Source organism: Myotis myotis, unplaced genomic scaffold (genome assembly GCF_014108235.1).
Source record: "Myotis myotis isolate mMyoMyo1 unplaced genomic scaffold, mMyoMyo1.p scaffold_m19_p_8, whole genome shotgun sequence".
Taxonomy (NCBI): Eukaryota; Metazoa; Chordata; class Mammalia; order Chiroptera; family Vespertilionidae; genus Myotis; species Myotis myotis.
The window spans coordinates 15,008,352-15,026,290 of NW_023416390.1; the positions used below are offsets into that span (position 1 = coordinate 15,008,352).

The following is a 17,939-nucleotide window of genomic DNA, read 5'->3' on the forward strand; positions in this document are numbered from 1 at the left end:
TATCGTAAGGCCTGTTGTTGACCTGAACCCATTTGGTAAGGTGAAAATGTAGTGCTATCAAATTAAAAGATACTTTCAAAGTGAACTCTTTTTATATATTTTTTACCAGAAAGAAAAGTTAAGAAAACATGGCCTACGTTTTTTGCTTTGTATTTGGCTATATTATTTGAAGTGGATTAAGAAATAAACCCTTTTGTTATAAGGAATTTGGGGGGGGTTAATAGTTTAAGTAGAAATTTTAATAGTATTAACTGACTTTTATTAGTAGTCATGTTTAAAGCTCTGTAAAAAATGCTAGCCCATTTTTAATTTTTTAAAAACCTCCTACAGATTTATTTATTTATTTATTGTTAATCCTCTCTAACAGATAAATGGGTACTTTTCCATTTATCTGTTAGAGAGAGTGGAAGAGAGTGAAAGACTGAGAGAAACATCGATGTGAAAGAAACACATCGATTGGCTGCCTCCTGCACGTGGCCTGACCAGACCGGCAGGACTGGGCTGTGCCAGGGAGGAGGAGCCTGCAACCAAGGTATATGCCCTTGACCAGAATCAACCAGGGACCTTCAGTCTGCAGGCCGACGCTCTATCCACAGCCAAATTGGCTAGGGCTAGCCCATTTTCTAGACCGGCGGTTCTCAACTTGTGGGTCGCGACCCCTTTGGGAGTCGAACGACCCTTTCACAAGGGTCGCCTAAGACCATCGGAAAAGACATATGTAATTACAGATTGTTTTTGTGATTAATCACTATGCTTTAATTATGTTCCATTTGTAACAATAAAATTGGGGGTCACCACAACCTGAGGAACTGTATTAAAGGGTCACAGCATTAGGAAGGTTGAGAACCACTGTTCTAGACAGTTTAGAAAAATAAGCTATTGTTTAGAATAGTTTTAGATTTACAGAAAAATTGAGAAAATAGTACAGAGAGTTCTCATATACCCCACATCCAGTTTCTTTTATTAACATCTTACGTTAGTATGATACATTATTAAAATTAATAAATGAACAACTATGATATATTATTAATTAAAGTATGTATTTTACTCATATGTCTTCAGCTTTTACCTAATGTCCTGTCAGGAGACCACATTATATTTAGTCATCATAAGATAATCTTTTTATTTAGCAAATGTTTATTGATCACCTACTATCCACTGGGTACTGTTTTAATAGCACAAGGAATCTGATTTATCCCATAAACAAAACAGACCCTTTCCAAAATCTATGCCTTTGTGTGAAGCTTGCATTCTATATTCTTTAGTATGTTCAAGATATTTCTAATGAAAAATGAAACAAACTGAAGATCACATATACCCGGGATGTGAATATTGGCCTGTAATTTGGCCACTTCTTTGGATTTTTAAAAAAATCCTACTTTTTAATTATGCATGTAATACATATATACATTCCTTCCTGAAAGACTTCAGCTATTTCCTTCTGTCTGCTGAACTCTCTCGTTTTTAACAATAACGCCAAGCTTTCCTTTGCCACAGAGAGACCCGAAGGGGGCCAGGGTGAGCAGCAGTCTCTAAGTGGAAGTTGGACCAGCCCACAGCTCCCTTCAAGAGCACAGTCTGTGAGGTCACCTACACCTTATAAAAAACAGCTTAATGAGCAACTCCAGCGGCGATCTTCAACAGTATTAGGTAAGACAGTGTTTTTACTTCATTCTTCTCTGTGCTTTAGATTTTTCCACGGTCATTGTTTCCCAGGTTGCTTTTGACTTAATTTTTCTGCAGTTTGCAATAGTCAGGTATGCTTTAGAATTAATGAAACTGTTGCCTAGATAGTGAAAGAATCTGTAGATACCTAAAAAAATTTCTTAAACATTTTATTAAACTTTAATTTAGGTTGGGCAGAAACCTCTTGTCTGTTTTTTGATTAATTACTTGCTTGGGTTTCAGCAGAGAACAGTTTGCCACATCCCCAGGAGAACACAGGTTAGTTTCCGCTTTGTGAATGAACCCTGCATCTGTTCATGGGATGGCTAGTGTAATGTGATGTGCATGCCTCTGGCTGCAGAACTCTACCAACTCCATTAATGGGCTGGCCTTCTGTCCTTGTTGGGGTGCAAACTGTCAGTGTGGCTGGGTAAGCTGAGCTCCTCTTGCCTGTATGTTGTCCATCCCGGGCTACTCCATAGTCATCTCATTCATTTTCATGCTTTTCCGATGAGTATAGGCTGGGAATCAGTGCCTGAATTGAGAGGCTATCGATATAGTGAGTTGTTTTATGCTTAATTTTTGTTGGATTATTAAACTCAGTGAAGTGGTTTGCCCAGCTCAAGGTGACAGAAGAAAGGCAATGAGAGGTAGAATAATAGAGGGTAAGGGGTACAGCATTGGAAATCAAGTGTCTTTGAACGTCAGATCCTCGTCTTGTCTGCCAGCCTCCTCCATGAGATCCTCGAGTGAAAGATAGGCAGGTGCAGGTAATGGTGGTTGTCAGGAGGATGTTTTATTGCTAACTGAGACTTGGTTTAGAACCTTCAGGTGGGACAGGAGGAGGAGGAGGAGAAACCAAGCAGAAGAGTTGCCCTCTGGGGACTGGAACAGAGCTGGCTGCATCACCCCGCATATTTCCCAGGCCAGAGAGCCTCAGCCGGGGTTACGGCAGCATCTGGGAGGAAGAATCAGAAGGTGGAAGGGGAGAGGGAGAATGGAGCTCTCCTTTTACCTCAAGGAATGGAAGGGAAGGGACTATCCCCACTTTAACCTCGAACCTCAGTGAACTCTCCTTAGCCCTTGAAGCTGACCGTGCAGCACGCCTGTTCTTGTTGAGGTAGCACTTTTCACTAAAGCCCATGCTGAACTAAGCATAGGATATCTTCTTTTGTAAAACTGAGCAGTCGGACTAGAATTTCATCGTTGAGGGGTTACAAACTGACCGCCTACCAAATCTTGCTTTGGTGTTTTGATAAACTTGAATTTAAGTATCAGCAGGTGGAGCCTATAATGTCTTGTTTGCTGCAGTCCCCACCATTTCTTATTATTTTGTACCAGGTGCACTTGATTCTTTTATTCTACCCTACCTGCTAGAGCAGCGGTCGCCAACCTTTCTGGTCCGCGGACCACCTGTTGGCGACCGCTGTGCTAGAGGCTCAGAAACCGGGACTGTCTGACCAACCAAGTTCCTTTTCCTGTTACAAGGCTGTCATTCCACAATATACTAGCTCTATGACCAAGGGAAAACCATTTAATTTTCTAATACTGGCTTTATAAGAGGTGCAGCTAAGGTTGTTTACCTAATGGCAGGGTGCTAGACCAGTGTTTCCCTCAGGGCTCTTTCATCTTCATCTGGGAGCTCTGGTTCTCTTGGTTTCAGGAACAGACACTGCTGTTCCTTTCCTAGTGGCCGATGCTTTTAGTACTCTCTCACTCCTAACTGGCTAAATGCAAGGGGCTTCACAATTATTGTTTGTTGCCTGTGCACGAGAGCATAACCGTTACGATTCTAACAGCTTCATCTGTCTCTTTTTCAACTAATAGATCATGGAGAGTTGCTTTATATTGTGATACTAAAAAAAAAAGTGATCATTCTTAATACTCATACTCCCCCCCCCAAGAATCTTTTTAAGAAAAATTTATTGATTGATTTAAAATATATTTTATTCACTTTTCACAGAGAGGAAGGGAGAGGGAGAGAGAGCTAGAAACATCGATGAGAGAGAAACATAAATCAGCTGCCTCCTGCACACCCCCCACTGGGGATGTGCCCGCAACCAAGGTACATGCCCTTGACTGGAATCGAACCTGGGACCCTTCAGTCCACAGGCCGATGCTCTATCCACTGAGCCAAACCGGTCAAGGCTATTGATTGATTTAGAGAGAGAGAGAGAGAGAGAGAGAAAGAGAGAGAGAGAGAGAAGCATTGGTTTGCTTGTTTGTTCCACCCATTTCTGCATTCATTGGTTGATTCTTGTATGTGCCCTGAATGAGAGTTGAACCTGCAACCTTAGCATATCGGGACGGTACTCTGATCAACTGAGCTACCCAGCCCGGGTTCAGACTCATACATTTTTACTGTAGTAACAACACAGGTAGCTGCTGAAATTAGGACATTTATAGAAAGAAAAATTTTCTAACATAGGTGCTGTTTAGCTAATTATTTCTGTATTTAAATTATCTAGGAAAATTCTTTGTCAATTTGGATTTATATATGGACCTTTCATTTATTGTAATCCTTTTTTCTACTAACTCAAAGCACACCTAAAACAAATCAAGCAAATAAGTGAGTTAAAGAAAGATGTAGCATGGGTATTTTCCATCTTACTTTGTCAAGATTATTAGGTTAATAAGTTTAAATTAATAGGCATGTTCATTCTTTTTGTCAAGCCACCTCCATTTCATCCTTAGGTTTTATAGCTGCCAGAGCCAGGACTAGGTGGAAACATCAGTAGTGACCTTGCTCTAAAATAAAAGGGAAAAATATGACAGCTTTGGCGGGCACACCCATCCTGGCCACAATACTGGAATTTGGACTTTGGTTGTTGTTGTTTTTTAAACCTCACTTTTCTTTTCTTTTTTTAAAATGTATTTTATTATTATTATTTTTATAAAATATATTTTATTGATTTTTTACAGAGAGGAAGGGAGAGAGATAGAGAGTCAGAAACATCGATGAGAGAGAAACATCGGTCAGCCGCCTCCTGCACATCCCCCACTGGGATGTGCCCACAACCCAGGTACATGCCCTTGACCGGAATCGAACCTGGGACCTTTCAGTCCGCAGGCCGACGCTCTATCCACTGAGCCAAACTGGTTTCGGCTTAAAATGTATTTTATTGATTTTTTACAGAGAGGAAGGGAGAGGGATAGAGATTCAGAAACACTGATGAGAGAGAAACATTAATCAGCTGCCTCCTGCACACCCCCTACTGGGGATGTGCCCCCAACCAAGGTACATGCCCCTGACCAGAATTGAACCCGGGACCCCTCAGTCCGCAGAACGATGCTCTATCCACTGAGCCAAACTGGTTAGGGCTGGACTTTGGTTATTGATAGGCCCGGCTCTAGTAGTGCTATTTTAAGTGTAAGTGGTGCCCTCCAGTGTGGAGCTGTAGGGGCAGGGAGGTAGCAGAGAGGGTGGCATCGGCATTCTAGCAATTCTTCGGCAGTTTTCATCTGCTTGGACACTGGTGAAGGAAAGTCCATGGGTAAATGACCATCCTGGGTGTTCTCAGGTCTGTCCGCCTCTTTGGGATTGGGCTGTTCAATTCTGTGCTGAGCATCTGTGAGACTTTGGACACGTGGTCTGCAGACTGAACTGAGCTGCTCAACCCTGTTGCTGTGTTGTTGTTTTTAAATAATTTTAAAAAATATTTTTTATTGATTTCAGAGAGGAAGGGAGAGGGAAAGAAAGGGAGAAACATCAATGATGAGAGAGAATCATTGATCGGCTGCCTCTTGCACACACCCCCACTGGGGATTGAGCCCTGACCAGGAATTAAACCCTGACCTCCAGGTTCATAGGTCAACACTCAACCACTGAGCCGTGCGGGCTGGGCTGTTGCTGTTTAACTGTAGAGACTAAATTAGGTTAACTCACTGGGATTGCTTTTTCTTCTGCTAAATTTCTAGCTGGTGTTTGCTATGGCTTGGGATCAAAGGGCCCAAGAAATCACTCATGAATTTTGGGCCCTGTAAGCAAGTCTCCCATTCCAGGCCTCAAACATTGGCCTCACACAGTGCTTATATCTTAGGTAGCCTTACTTGCTTGTGAAGTAGTGTTTCATGTGGTAATATAAAAACACCATTGAAAGAAACACTTTGAATGCCTCTTACCTTTCTTTATAAAGACTAGTTTTAACTCAATCCATATCACTGGCGGTGAGAACATAAGTATATACTAACTAGAGGCCCAATGCATGAAATTCATGCAAAAGTAGGCCTTCTTTCCCCCGGCTGCTGGCAACGGCTTCCCTCTGGCACCTGGCACCCAGCTTCCTTCGAAGCCCCGGCTTCATCCAGAAGGTCGCCTGGAAGGACGTCCGGTCTAATTAGCATATTACACTTTTATTATAGATAATTTGAGGCACTGCACATCACATATATACCTTGTTTTGCATAGATACTGAAGACTATTTACAAGGTTCTTTTTATTTTTTGGTTAATCTGACTCAGAAACAAGAAGGAAAGCAGAACCTACCTTTGGAGGTCATGACCCTCGTACAGCCGTTCAGCTTCGAAGCCTCAGCACAGTATTAAAACGCCTCAAGGAAATCATGGAGGGGAAAAGCCAGGTACAGTCTAAGGGCTTTGGAAGGTACTTATTAAGCCCTTCCATGGGTTCATACCATACTCACTGAAAATGGCATAATGTCCTTGAAATCAAGTTCAGTTAGTACTTAATTTTAATTGATCACATTCCCCTCTTTATAGTTAGATGTTCTTTTGTGTTCTGTTCAAAACACAATAAAAAGCTTTATTATTTGTGTGAAGTTTAGGGGTCAAGCTCCTTTTTTCCCCTCATTGCTGTCCAGTGGGACCCAGCATCATGCTTGAAAAGACCATCCTTCACTGAATGCATTATAAATCTTGTCAAGTCCATAGATACGTGTGTGAGGATGTGCTAGTCTCTTTTCTGCTCCATAGCTTCATTTTTTTCTATTCTTGAACTAATATTCTAAAATTATTGTAGCTTTACATGATGGTTGGTCATGTAAGTCCTTCAGTTTTGTTTAAGATTGTCATGGTCAGTTTGGCTCTTTCCATTTCCATATGAATTCTAGGAGTAGCTTTTCAATTTCTCCAAAAGAAGCTGTATAAAATTTTGGTTAGCATTGCGTTTGCTATTGAATCTTCATCAGTATTTTCAAGAAGCCTTCACATATTTTGTTACAGGATAGTGACCTGAAGCAATACTGGATGCCAGATAGCCAATGTAAGGAGTGCTATGACTGCAGTGAGAAGTTTACAACCTTTAGGCGCAGACACCATTGCCGACTGTGTGGGCAGATATTCTGCAGTCGTTGCTGTAATCAAGAAATCCCGGGAAAATTTATGGGCTATACAGGTAAATGCATTTTATTGACAGTCTTACAATTTTTAAACATAAGTATAAAATAGTTATAATACAGACTGATTTTAAGCTAATTTTTATTTTGGGCTTAATGTGTGAGCCATGGAGAACACAGAGGTCAGAGAGACACAGCTTTGCTTTTAAAGGCTTCATAGTTGAATAACAAAGTAGATGGGAATGTTTATAAATAAGTAGAGTAACAGACAGGGAATCATAGATGCTATCAGAAAACCCTAGGGGCATTAACATTTATTACACAAGGTGGTTAGAGTAGGATACTTATGAGTTTATATTACCATGAGAGTTTTCATTTTATAAAATACAGATTTTCTTTGAGTATATGACTGTGCTTTAGTAAATTGCATCTCTCATTCTTTCATAAATTTTAGCAATGTAGGAATTTTAATTATTTGTTGAAGCAGAAAAAACTAAACAATAGTGTGTGGATTTATACAGTGATTTTTGAAAGTGGAAAGTGGGCAGACGGCACCCAAATGAACACGCTCTAAGCATCTCATGTTATTTTCATTATCATGTAGATTTTCCTTTTGGCTTTATTTACTTCTTTTTTCACCTAAACAGCTACAGAGTTTTATTTATTTATTTTTTTATTTTTTAATATATTTTATTGATTTTCCACAGAGAGGGAGAGAGATAGAGAGTTAGAAACATCAATGAGAGAGAAACATTGATCAGCTGCCTCCTGCACACCTCCCACTGGGGATGTGCCCACAACTCAGGTACATGCCCTTGACCGGAATCGAACTTGGGACCCTTCAGTCCGCAGGCTGAGGCTCTATCCACTGAGCCAAACCGGTTTCGGCTGCTACAGAGTTTTAGACCTGAATTATCTTTCATCCAGATTATGGCTATAGCCTTTAAAAAGATTTTTTTTACCATTAGTTTTTTTCTACCTGTAATTCACTTTCCATACTCTAGCTGGTATTCTTAAGTTAAATGCTAATTTGATCATGTCAGGGTATTCCCTGCCTAAAACCCTTTCAGAAATCCTATTACCCTCAGGATAAAATCCTGTCGTCTTAATATGGTTTGTGTGTTAGTTTTCTAGGACGGTCATAACAAAATATTACAAACTAAGCAAAATGTTAATTTTGCTTAAAATACATGCATAATTTAATAAAACTGAGTACTATATTAGTAGTCTTAAAATGAAAAAATAAAACAAATAATTTATACTTGGTAATAATTATAGTAAAAGTTGACTAAGAAATCTTTCTGTTCTATCATAGCACTTTTCTAATTTTTTTTTTTTTTTTAAATATATTTTATTGATTTTTTACAGAGAGGAAGGGAGAGAGATAGAGAGTTAGAAACATCGATGAGAGAGAAACATCGATCAGCTGCCTCCTGCACATCTCCCACTGGGGATATGCCCGCAACCCAGGTACATGCCCCCGACCAGAATCGAACCTGGAACCCCTCAGTCCGCAGGCCGACGCTCTATCCACTGAGCCAAACCGGTTTCGGCCACTTTTCTAATGTTAATGCTAAAAAATTTAAGGTTGAATTGTTAAATAACATGTTACTTGTAAAGTTTAATTACCTTACCTCCTTTTTTAGTGTACTAAAATATGAAATAACACAAATAATTGTTACAGAAAAACAGTAGAAATGAAAACTTACATTGGGGCAGAACTATACCCTAAATAAAATTACAACATTTAAAAGTATTAAATAACCTAGTTGTTTATCCTCCCAAGAATATTTTATTTCCATTCTAACTTTCACTTTAAGAGTTTTCTTAACAATCCCCCTTCCCCATATTTCCTATTATTTATTTTAAAACAATGCCCCCTTGTGGAGGCTACTCTTCAGGGCTTCACAATAGAGACCCAGGTATCATATTTTTCTTCCTTACTTTTTGCTTGTGGAAAATACGTTGTTTCCATTTGTGTTGGTTTATTTACTTTATTTAATTTTTTTTTTCTTGAACCTTCTGTCCCTCATTTTACTTTTTGAACCTAGAAAAATACTTTTAACCAGAATTTTCTATCTACTATTATTGAGTGATATTTTTTTAACTTGTTATAAATACTTGAGGTAATTTGTATACTTGAATTTATCATATGATGGTTTTTAAAGTATATAACTGAGCTAACAGAATTATTTTACTTTGTTAAAAATATTTTTTGGTCATTACTTGAAGACATTTTCCTTTTATTATATTAACTATTGATCCAAAGATTTAATACATCTGTTAAGTAGTACATTGTTGTTATCTTTTACTTACTTTTTTCTTTTTCCTTTCTAGGGGACCTCCGAGCTTGCACTTACTGTAGAAAAATAGCCTTAAGTTATGCGCACTCCACGGACAGTAATTCCATTGGGGAAGACTTGAGTGCTCTTTCAGATTCTGCCTCCTCATTGTCTGTACTTGATCCTGGTGAGCCCCGAACACCTGTTGGGAGTAGAAAAGCCAGTCGCAACATATTTTTAGAGGATGACTTTGCCTGGCAAAGGTACTGTCACTTAAATATAATTTTATATTTGAGAAATACTGATAATCTTGTGCCCTGTGAGTGCTTTTAGTTTAACATTTATCTTCTTTGAATTGTTAACTAAAAGCACTTTGAGTCGTTTCCTGCATATTCCTATTTTATCCTTTTTGTTTGGCTTGTCTCCAGAAGGATCACAGAGGATGTTTATGGGCAGTGGTTATAATGACTAGTTAAAATGTCAAGAGGAGAGATTTTGTATCTTACTCATTCATTCACTGTTTTGTCCCTGACACCAAGAACAGTATGAGACCAATGTATGATCTAGATAATATTTGTTGAATAGACAATAGAAGTTTAGGTCAATAATTTCTCATGTAGTCTTCTTATGAGAGTATTCATAAGATTTATAGTCGTAATATTTCAAATGAAATTAGGTTATTTTCCTTCCTTGGGAACAGTTCATGTTTTTCCATCTGTCTAAATATGCTACACTGCCTGGTAGTGGAGGAAGTTACCAACTTTTTCTTGGAAGTTATCTGGAATTGTTTGAATTAGAATGCTAGATTCACCAGTTTCTGATTTTTTTTTCCAGCTAAATTGTTTTTTGTGTGCATAATACCAATGTGGCCATGTTAAAGAGCTTAGAGTTTTAACTAATATCTTTCTGATTAGTGGTTATTATATTTATTACCCCTTAAGGGAGTGAGGAATTAGTATGTAACCAATGAATTTAAACAGTGGTCAAAATGAATGAATTATAGCTACATTTCACATATATGAATCTCAGGGACATAATGTAGAGTAGAAAAGAAAGTCACATTTATATCCAGTAATTATTCTTTTTACATAATGTTAAAAATATACAGAATAAGCACACTGTCTAGGGATACCAGCAATGGTTAATTTAAAGAAAAGGAAGAGACTGATAAATAGAAAATTTACAATGTTAGTTTCATTGAAGGCAGGGAGAGGGACGGCATTGGGTAGGAAAACACAAGCACTTGAAAGTCAGTGATAACGTTCTCTTAAATTGCTCAATGGTGCATTGGTGTTGGTGGCATCATGATTTTTTCTAATACATATATATTTACTAGTAATATTTGTTGATTTCAGAGAGGAAGGGAGAGGGAGAGAGAAATAGAAACATCAGTGATGAGAGAGAATCATTGATTTGCTGCCTCCTGCACGCCCCACCCTGGGGATCGAGCCTGCAACCCGGGCATGTGCCCTGACCGGGAATCAGACTGTGACCTCTTGGTTCATAGGTTAATGCTCAGCTACTGAGTCACGCCAGCTGGGCCATCATGATTCTTTATATGTTTCAGGTACTTTATACGTTTTAAAGATTGATTCACATTTAATAAAACAAAACATAGGAATTCTTTAGTTCTTGCTTACTTTAGTTATAATGTCTTTTAGTTGTACCTGGCCCTGTTGCGTGAGCCCAGAATTAGCAATGCAATTTAATAAACCAGGTTTGAAAGCATCCTGGGAGATGTAGGATAGATGTTAAAGGTGGGATAATTTTAGGTTTTGTGCTAATTGTTAATGTTCACTCTTTTTTAGTCATCATATCTCTGCAGTAGACACTACTTTCTCCTCTTGACAGATGTGGATGCTGAGGTTCAGACGCAGTGTACCCAAGGTCACACAGCTAGTAAGAGGTGGAGCCTGCACTTGGACCTAGGTGTTTCTGGCTCTGTAGTGCTATTCCAGTGGGTCATGGCGACTGAGAAGAAAATACTTGAGCTCAGGATTTCCCCCCTAAGTCACTTCAGTATTGTATTATTCATGTGAGAAGGAGTTTTCTAAGTAGCTATCCAACCAATTTATTATTTTAATGGCATTCCATATACTTAATACATTCTGTTATCAGTCTTTTGGCATTTGATATACTTATGATAAAAACCATACTCTTCCCACTTTAATTAAAGGAAGGAAACAAAAAATGGCCCATAATCTCATTATTATAGTGGAAAACAATCTGTTTTTCAGTGTTAAAGCATTTCATTGAAATTGGATTAGTTTGTTACTGTCCCAAATCATCTCAAGTTTTTCCTTTTTTATTTATAGTTTGATTCATCCAGAGTCCTCAAATACTTCTCTTTCAACAAGACTTGTATCTGTGCAAGAGGATGCTGGGAAATCTCCTGCTCGAAATAGGTAAGCTGCTAAGTGAAAACGCGGTATTCTGTGTCTGGTTTTCCTTCTTTTCATAGTAATGAGAAGAACAAACAGAAAAAAATGGGCAGGGTTGATTGCTACACACTTTCTTAGCTCTAAAGTCTGAATTAAACTATCATTTCCTTTTTGCTAGTCAGCTCTCACTGTCTGAGTGGCTTATTTCTACTGTTTTCTACTGGCTTCAGATCTTGGAACCAATACCCTCCTCTTCTAACTGGTGCAGTAATCCAGACAAGAGAACAGGAGTAGTGGGCCTGGCTGGCCATATTCTAGATATACTTTGATTGTAGTGCTAATAGGACTTACTAAACAATGGGAGGTAAAATATGACTCAAGTTTTTGGCCTGAGTGGTTGGGATGATGGAATTGTCATTTATTGAGATGGGGAAGACTTGGAGGAACAGTTTGGTTTTAGACATGCTGAATTTGAGATACCTTCTAGACATCCATGTGAGATGTCAAATAGTTCAGGAGAGGGCTGCAAGCTGGAGATACAAACTTGGGTGTTGGCATCATGTGGATGGTATTTAAAACATTGAACCAGGATGAAGATCATCAAAAGAGTGAGTGTGCAAAGGGAGGAAATAAGGACCAAAGACTGGGGTTGGGGAAGTAAAGAGGAACCAGAAAAGGAGCCTGAGAAGGAGAGAGCAGTGACGATGTGAGGAAACCCTAGAAGTGTGTTGTCTTAGTAGCCAAGGGAAGACAGTTTTTCAAGGAGGGGGTTATCCTGCTACTATGTCTGGTGAGAGGAGGAGTGGAATATGCCCATTGGATTGAACAATAATGTGCTGACCTTGATTGGCAATTTCAGTGGGTCCTCTGGGCTTCAAGAGAGATTGGAAGGAGGAGTGGAGATAGGAGTTTTGATATAGCAGGGAGGGAAATGCAGAGATTTGGAGTTGAGACAGTTTTATAAAAGATGGGACAAATTACAGTGTTTCTGTTGGCATGTGGAGAAATACTGGTAGTGGTAGCTGTGCTAATTTACTATATGTCTCTATGTGTTTTGAATTAATGCTAAGATTGATGTAAGTCTTTAGGAAAGTTGTAAATTAGTCAGTGAGTACTACCTCTAAGTAAAGTTTTAGTCAGCATTCTTACTACTAGGCTACTTATTAGAATAATTCACAACAAAATTGACTGATTTTCAAAGTTATTCTTGTTGTCACTATATCAGAATATGTGTAGGGATGGTTAGAATGTTAGAGAAGCAGAATGCATGGGTAATGCACACATTGGAGAAGAGATTTTAATTAGTTGAATAAGACTGGCTACTTTTTACTAAAATAAAGATTAGAAATGAATAACTGATTATTTTTAAAATATTGCTTATAGCCCTAGCCAGTTTGGCTCAGTGGATGAAGCCTTAGCCCAAGGACTGAAGGGTCCCCGGTTCGATTTCGGTCAAGGACACATGCCTCAGTTGCAGGCTCAATCCCCAAGTCCTGGTCCATATGAGAGGCAACCATTCAGTGTGTCTCTCTCACATTAATGTTTTCTCTGTCTCTTCCCCCTTGATTCCACTCTCTCTAAAAATCAGTGGAAAAATATCCTCAGGTGAGGATTTAAAAAAAAAAAGGTTAAAAAAATTTTGCTTATATTATTTTAAAAGTATTTTTATCTTCATGTTGGTTCGAGTGAGACCTAGTTTTGAACAGCAGTCTGTTATTTATTAGCTGAGTTACCATAGATAAATTACTTACTCTCAGATTCTTCATTTTTTAAATCTGTAGAATGAATATAGTAGTATTTACTTCATGGAGTGCTGTGAGGATTAAATGAGGGAAGATACATATTCAGTAGACACTACTGAATGAGTGTATAGTGTTTACTACACCATAGAAGCTTCTGCTTTTTATTCTTTATATGGAAGCTAAAATTGGGTTTCATTTTTTTCTAGGTAAAAGCTAACTAAATTTCTAGCTAAAATTTTTTTATAAAAGCTTGCTCAGTGCTATTGATACTCCACTTACAAGTCATTTATTTGGTAACTTTGCCAAGAAGCAAAATTAAGGATATTATGTAAGTACTCATACAAAAAGAGATGAAACACATTTTCACTAATTTTTTTATTGATTAAGTTCAAAATGTAATAATTGAGGACAATATTTTTAATATAGGTCTACTAATGAGAAGAAAGGAATTCTTTCTGGGGGGATAACATTTTGCTTAGTTGTGGTTCAAAGTTAGTGTTCCATGCCATCAGAACATTAGAGATGGTTAACTAAAAATATTCTTACCTCACTTAAAAATAGTTTTTATGCAAAAACTATTTGGCCTGTGGGCCATGTTTTCCTGTTCCTGATCTGCAAGATTACTTCTGCACTTAGACTATGATTCCTTATATTTCTCAGTTAAATAAAAATACTAATTTTCAGTATTTTAATAAGAAGAGTTTATGTCTATTTCCTTTCAAATGTTATTGATGTATGAACTACATCTATAATGGTTTTCCTGTAGTCTTTCCATAGCGGCTCTCTTTGAAATTTGTCTTGTAATAATTTTAGACTAGCATAGAAGTTGGAAATATAGTGCAGAGAGTTTCTGGATGCTCTTCTCCCAGCTTTCCCCAATGATAACATCATACACAGCCATCAGAACTACTTTTACCAGTACCCTTAACATTGGCAAATAAGCATTTATCTAAAAATGAATTTATTGATGACAAATTTATGACTGTGTTTTCACTGTGTGTTTTTATTCCCAGATCAGCCAGCATTACTAACCTGTCACTGGATCGATCTGGTTCTCCCATGGTGCCTTCATATGAGACATCTGTCAGTCCCCAGGCTAACCGAACATATGTGAGGACAGAAACCAATGAGGATGAACGCAAAATTCTTCTGGTACTTGTCCAGTATCTTTGGCCCATAGCTAGTTTTGATCATAAAGAATGTTTACCTCTCTGATTTTTCTTCTTTTTTTTTTTTTTGAAGAAACATACAGATGAAATAGCTAATTAGCATATAAATTACATAGGGAAATAATTAGCTGAAGTTTTTATTAGTATCAACTGAGAAATTGGTCAAGCATTCCATGCTCATATATTGCATTAATATTTTCTTGACCCCTTTCATCTGGCAAGATCAGAATTCAGGTGCCTACATAATGAGAGAGCTTAACTTTTAGTTAGGTCCCAGATTGCTATTAAACTTTAAAACATGTTTCTCACGCACATGGAATGCCTTCAGACATTTAATACTGTATGTTTATATGAGATAATAATCAGTTGTTTATTGAATTTATCTGTGTGTAAAATACTGTGTTCAATCATAAGAATGACTCAAAGAAATGGAAGATATGGCTTTTGTCCTCAAGCTTGCAATTCAAAAGGTAGATAGGAGATCAGTGGGTAGGTCCTTAATAGTAAAAGAAGTAATACTTTAATTATATAAAAAAAGAAAGCTCATTAGTAGTGAGGGAGTCAGGAAAGAACTTAAACTGAAAGGCTTGGACTGGACCTGGAAGGATGGAATGGACTGGGGAAAGCAAACCTGATTTAAAAGTGTGAGGAAAGGTATAGAAGTGAGAATAAGCATGGCGTTTTTCATGGATTGAAGTAGAAGTAGTATTTATTAGTTGGGAGAGGGATTAAGTTGGAGTCTGTGGACAATGAGAATGGAAAGTTATTTGGGGCTAATAACTTCACTGGTGGAGAATTCAGTCTTTACAAGTTTAGATTTGAACCTGCAGGCACTGAGCAACATTGGAAGGTTTTCTGAGACAGGAGTCATCCATTGAAGGCCTTTCTTTAGGAAAAGTCACCTGGCAGTTGGGTGTAGGTGAGAATGGTGGGAATCGGGTGAAGGCTGCTAGAAACATTCACTCTAGGTTAGTGTTACTGACTGTTCAGTTCCCTCCTTTGCCTCTCTCCTCAGAGGAGTATGAAATTTTGTACTAAATGACTAGGAGACTGATTATATGTGCCATTGACTGAAAACACTCATTTGGGATAGTTGTTTTTTTGGGTAGGGTGGGATGGGGGATAGTAGGTTTTCAGGAGAAAAAGTTTTATTTGGAATTAGATGAGCTGAGTTTAAGCTTGCCTCATGCAGGTGGCATTTCTATTAAATCGTGTAAATTAGCTATACAAAGACACCTGAATTGAGTTTTTTCTTCTTAATCTAAAAATCACAAGAAAGAATTTGAAAAGGTATACAACATCCTACTCAGAAGTAATTACTTGCTTATAATGTGACTTCAGGACAGCGTTCAGTTGAAGGACCTGTGGAAAAAGATATGCCATCACAGCAGCGGAATGGAGTTTCAGGATCACAGGTACTGGCTGCGAACACATCCGAACTGCATCGTGGGGAAGGAACTAGTCAACTGGCTAATCCGAAATGGACACATCACTACAAGGTAATGCTCACTTAAGAAAGAAAGCCTTGCCCTAACCAGTTTGGCTCACCAGATAGAGCTTCAGCCTGCGGACTCAAGGGTCCCAGGCTCGAGTCTGGTCAAGGGCATGTACCTTGGTTGCAGGCACATCCCCAGTAGGGAGTGTACAGGAGGCAGCTGATCAATGTTTCTGTCTCATCAATGTTTCTAACTCTCTATCCCTCTCCCTTCCTCTCTGTAAAAAATTCAATAAAATATATTAAAAAAAATAAAAATCATCATTCTCCCCTTAAAAAAAAAAATAAAGAAAGAAAGCCTTTTTGATACTATGTATTAACTAGAGGCCCTGTGCACGAACTCATGTACAGGTAGGGTCCAGCCAGCCCACCCAGATGGAGGCTGATCAGGCCAGGCTTTCGGGGGTGGGGTGGGGGGAGGGGCTGTGGGCAGTTGGCCAGCCAGCCCCACCCCCGATTGGGGTGGAAGGGGCCGATTTGGGGCGGGGGCGGCTGGGGGGGAGGGGCTGCGGGAGGTTGGGTGGGGCTGATGGGTGCCCCAATCGGGCTGGTTGGCTGCCACAGTGCACATCATAGTGACTGGTCATTCCGGTCATTCCGTTGTTCCGGTCAATTGGCTTTTATACATACAGATTTTCTTTAATGAGGACACGTGGTTGTAGATATAAGGGGAGCAATGCTCTTTTTGTGTAGGGTTTGTTTTCTGCATTTGGTATGTGGTATGCCAATGGTCAACCCTCCTCCCTTCTGGGTTTTCACTGGTAGAGGACAGATGCAAGGAACCAAGTGGGGTCACAAGTCACCTAATTTTGATTAAAAGCAGAAGTGTGCATTAATCCCCCAAACACAGAACTCTTTAGCTAAGCAGGATGGGAATGTAACCAAGACCACAATGGCTTCTCTTGCTAATATTCCCTAATCTGGACATTGCAGCCTGTCCTGAGAATTGGGTCCATAGCTACCCCTGGAGTGCCCTAGAGAGATTTGTTAAAATCTCACAAATCATTCGTAAAAAAGAGACAGACTGGTCCTCTTGCCTTTCAGGGTAACATGTTCCCTGGCTTTTTCCTCACTTGGATTTGCCACTTTTCTTCTCATGGGAAGAAACAAGAATGTAGGCAGAGAGAGAAATAGCTTTAACCAGTAAAGCTCTGGGCTCCAGTTTTGTTTATCTCTCTTTTTAGCTGTATGCTTTTAGTCAAGTTATTCAATCTTGTTGAGACTGGACCTCTCAGTTCTAATATGAAAAAAATGTGCAGTTCTGTGAAGAAGCCATGAAGTTGAAATGAAATAATATGGTTAAAGTGCTTTATAAATTGTGAAATGCCATATAAATGCAATGTGTTAATAAGTTTCTGTGTAGGAACAAAGCACATATACATAATGTATTTATATTGTAATATTTGGTATTGTCTTCTCATCAAGACTATAAACTCCTTGAGGACAGGAGTCACTTTTCTCAACATTTTTTTTACTCTTCTTACAAGTAGAGGAGTATGCATGCATTGAGTACTTAAAAAAATGCTGGAATTAAATGAAGTTTTGTTAGGGCTGCCTTGCTGGTAGGTTCTCCTATACTGTGGTACCTGGAAAAATCTTTTAATTTAGCTGTCAGTCTCCCTTGTTTTATCCCTTACCTATCCAAGGTCAATTTAAATTGCAACTCTGATGGGGATGGAAAATAATTCAGTTTACGTCTCAGTTTGTACCTGTAAAGTTATTCTGACTTTTAAAAGTTTTCATTGTTGTTGGTGCTGATGCAGGGCACAAGCTATAGCGATTGGCCAAGCCATGGTGGACGGACGCTGGCTGGACTGTGTCAGTCACCACGATCAGATCTTCAGGGACGAGTATGCGCTGTACAGACCACTGCAGGTAGTTTCCGGGTTAGCGCCAGTGGGAATAGTGCTG

General features: G+C 38.8%; 1 protein-coding gene across 20 annotated transcripts in view; it reads left to right on the plus strand.

Annotated features, from left to right (window-relative positions):
* The window catches only part of PIKFYVE (phosphoinositide kinase, FYVE-type zinc finger containing), a 75,082-nt gene that overhangs the window by 4,879 nt on the left and 52,264 nt on the right, over positions 1-17,939 (plus strand). For 9 of the 20 annotated variants that reach the window (XR_004969163.1, XM_036318771.1, XM_036318770.1 and 6 more), the window contains exons 3-11: positions 1,498-1,650; positions 1,909-1,944; positions 6,127-6,245; positions 6,847-7,018; positions 9,297-9,504; positions 11,557-11,646; positions 14,378-14,516; positions 15,875-16,032; positions 17,792-17,903. Coding sequence is in view for 19 of the 20 variants with exons in the window: in XM_036318771.1 (XP_036174664.1) it covers positions 1,498-1,650; positions 1,909-1,944; positions 6,127-6,245; positions 6,847-7,018; positions 9,297-9,504; positions 11,557-11,646; positions 14,378-14,516; positions 15,875-16,032; positions 17,792-17,903 (1,187 nt within the window). In the remaining variant the exon portion in view is untranslated. Of the gene's footprint in view, positions 1-1,497; positions 1,651-1,908; positions 1,945-6,126; positions 6,246-6,846; positions 7,019-9,296; positions 9,505-11,556; positions 11,647-14,377; positions 14,528-15,808; positions 16,033-17,791; positions 17,904-17,939 lie in introns of those variants that run through there. The other 11 variants (XM_036318772.1, XM_036318779.1, XM_036318773.1 and 8 more) reach the window with 9 other exon arrangements.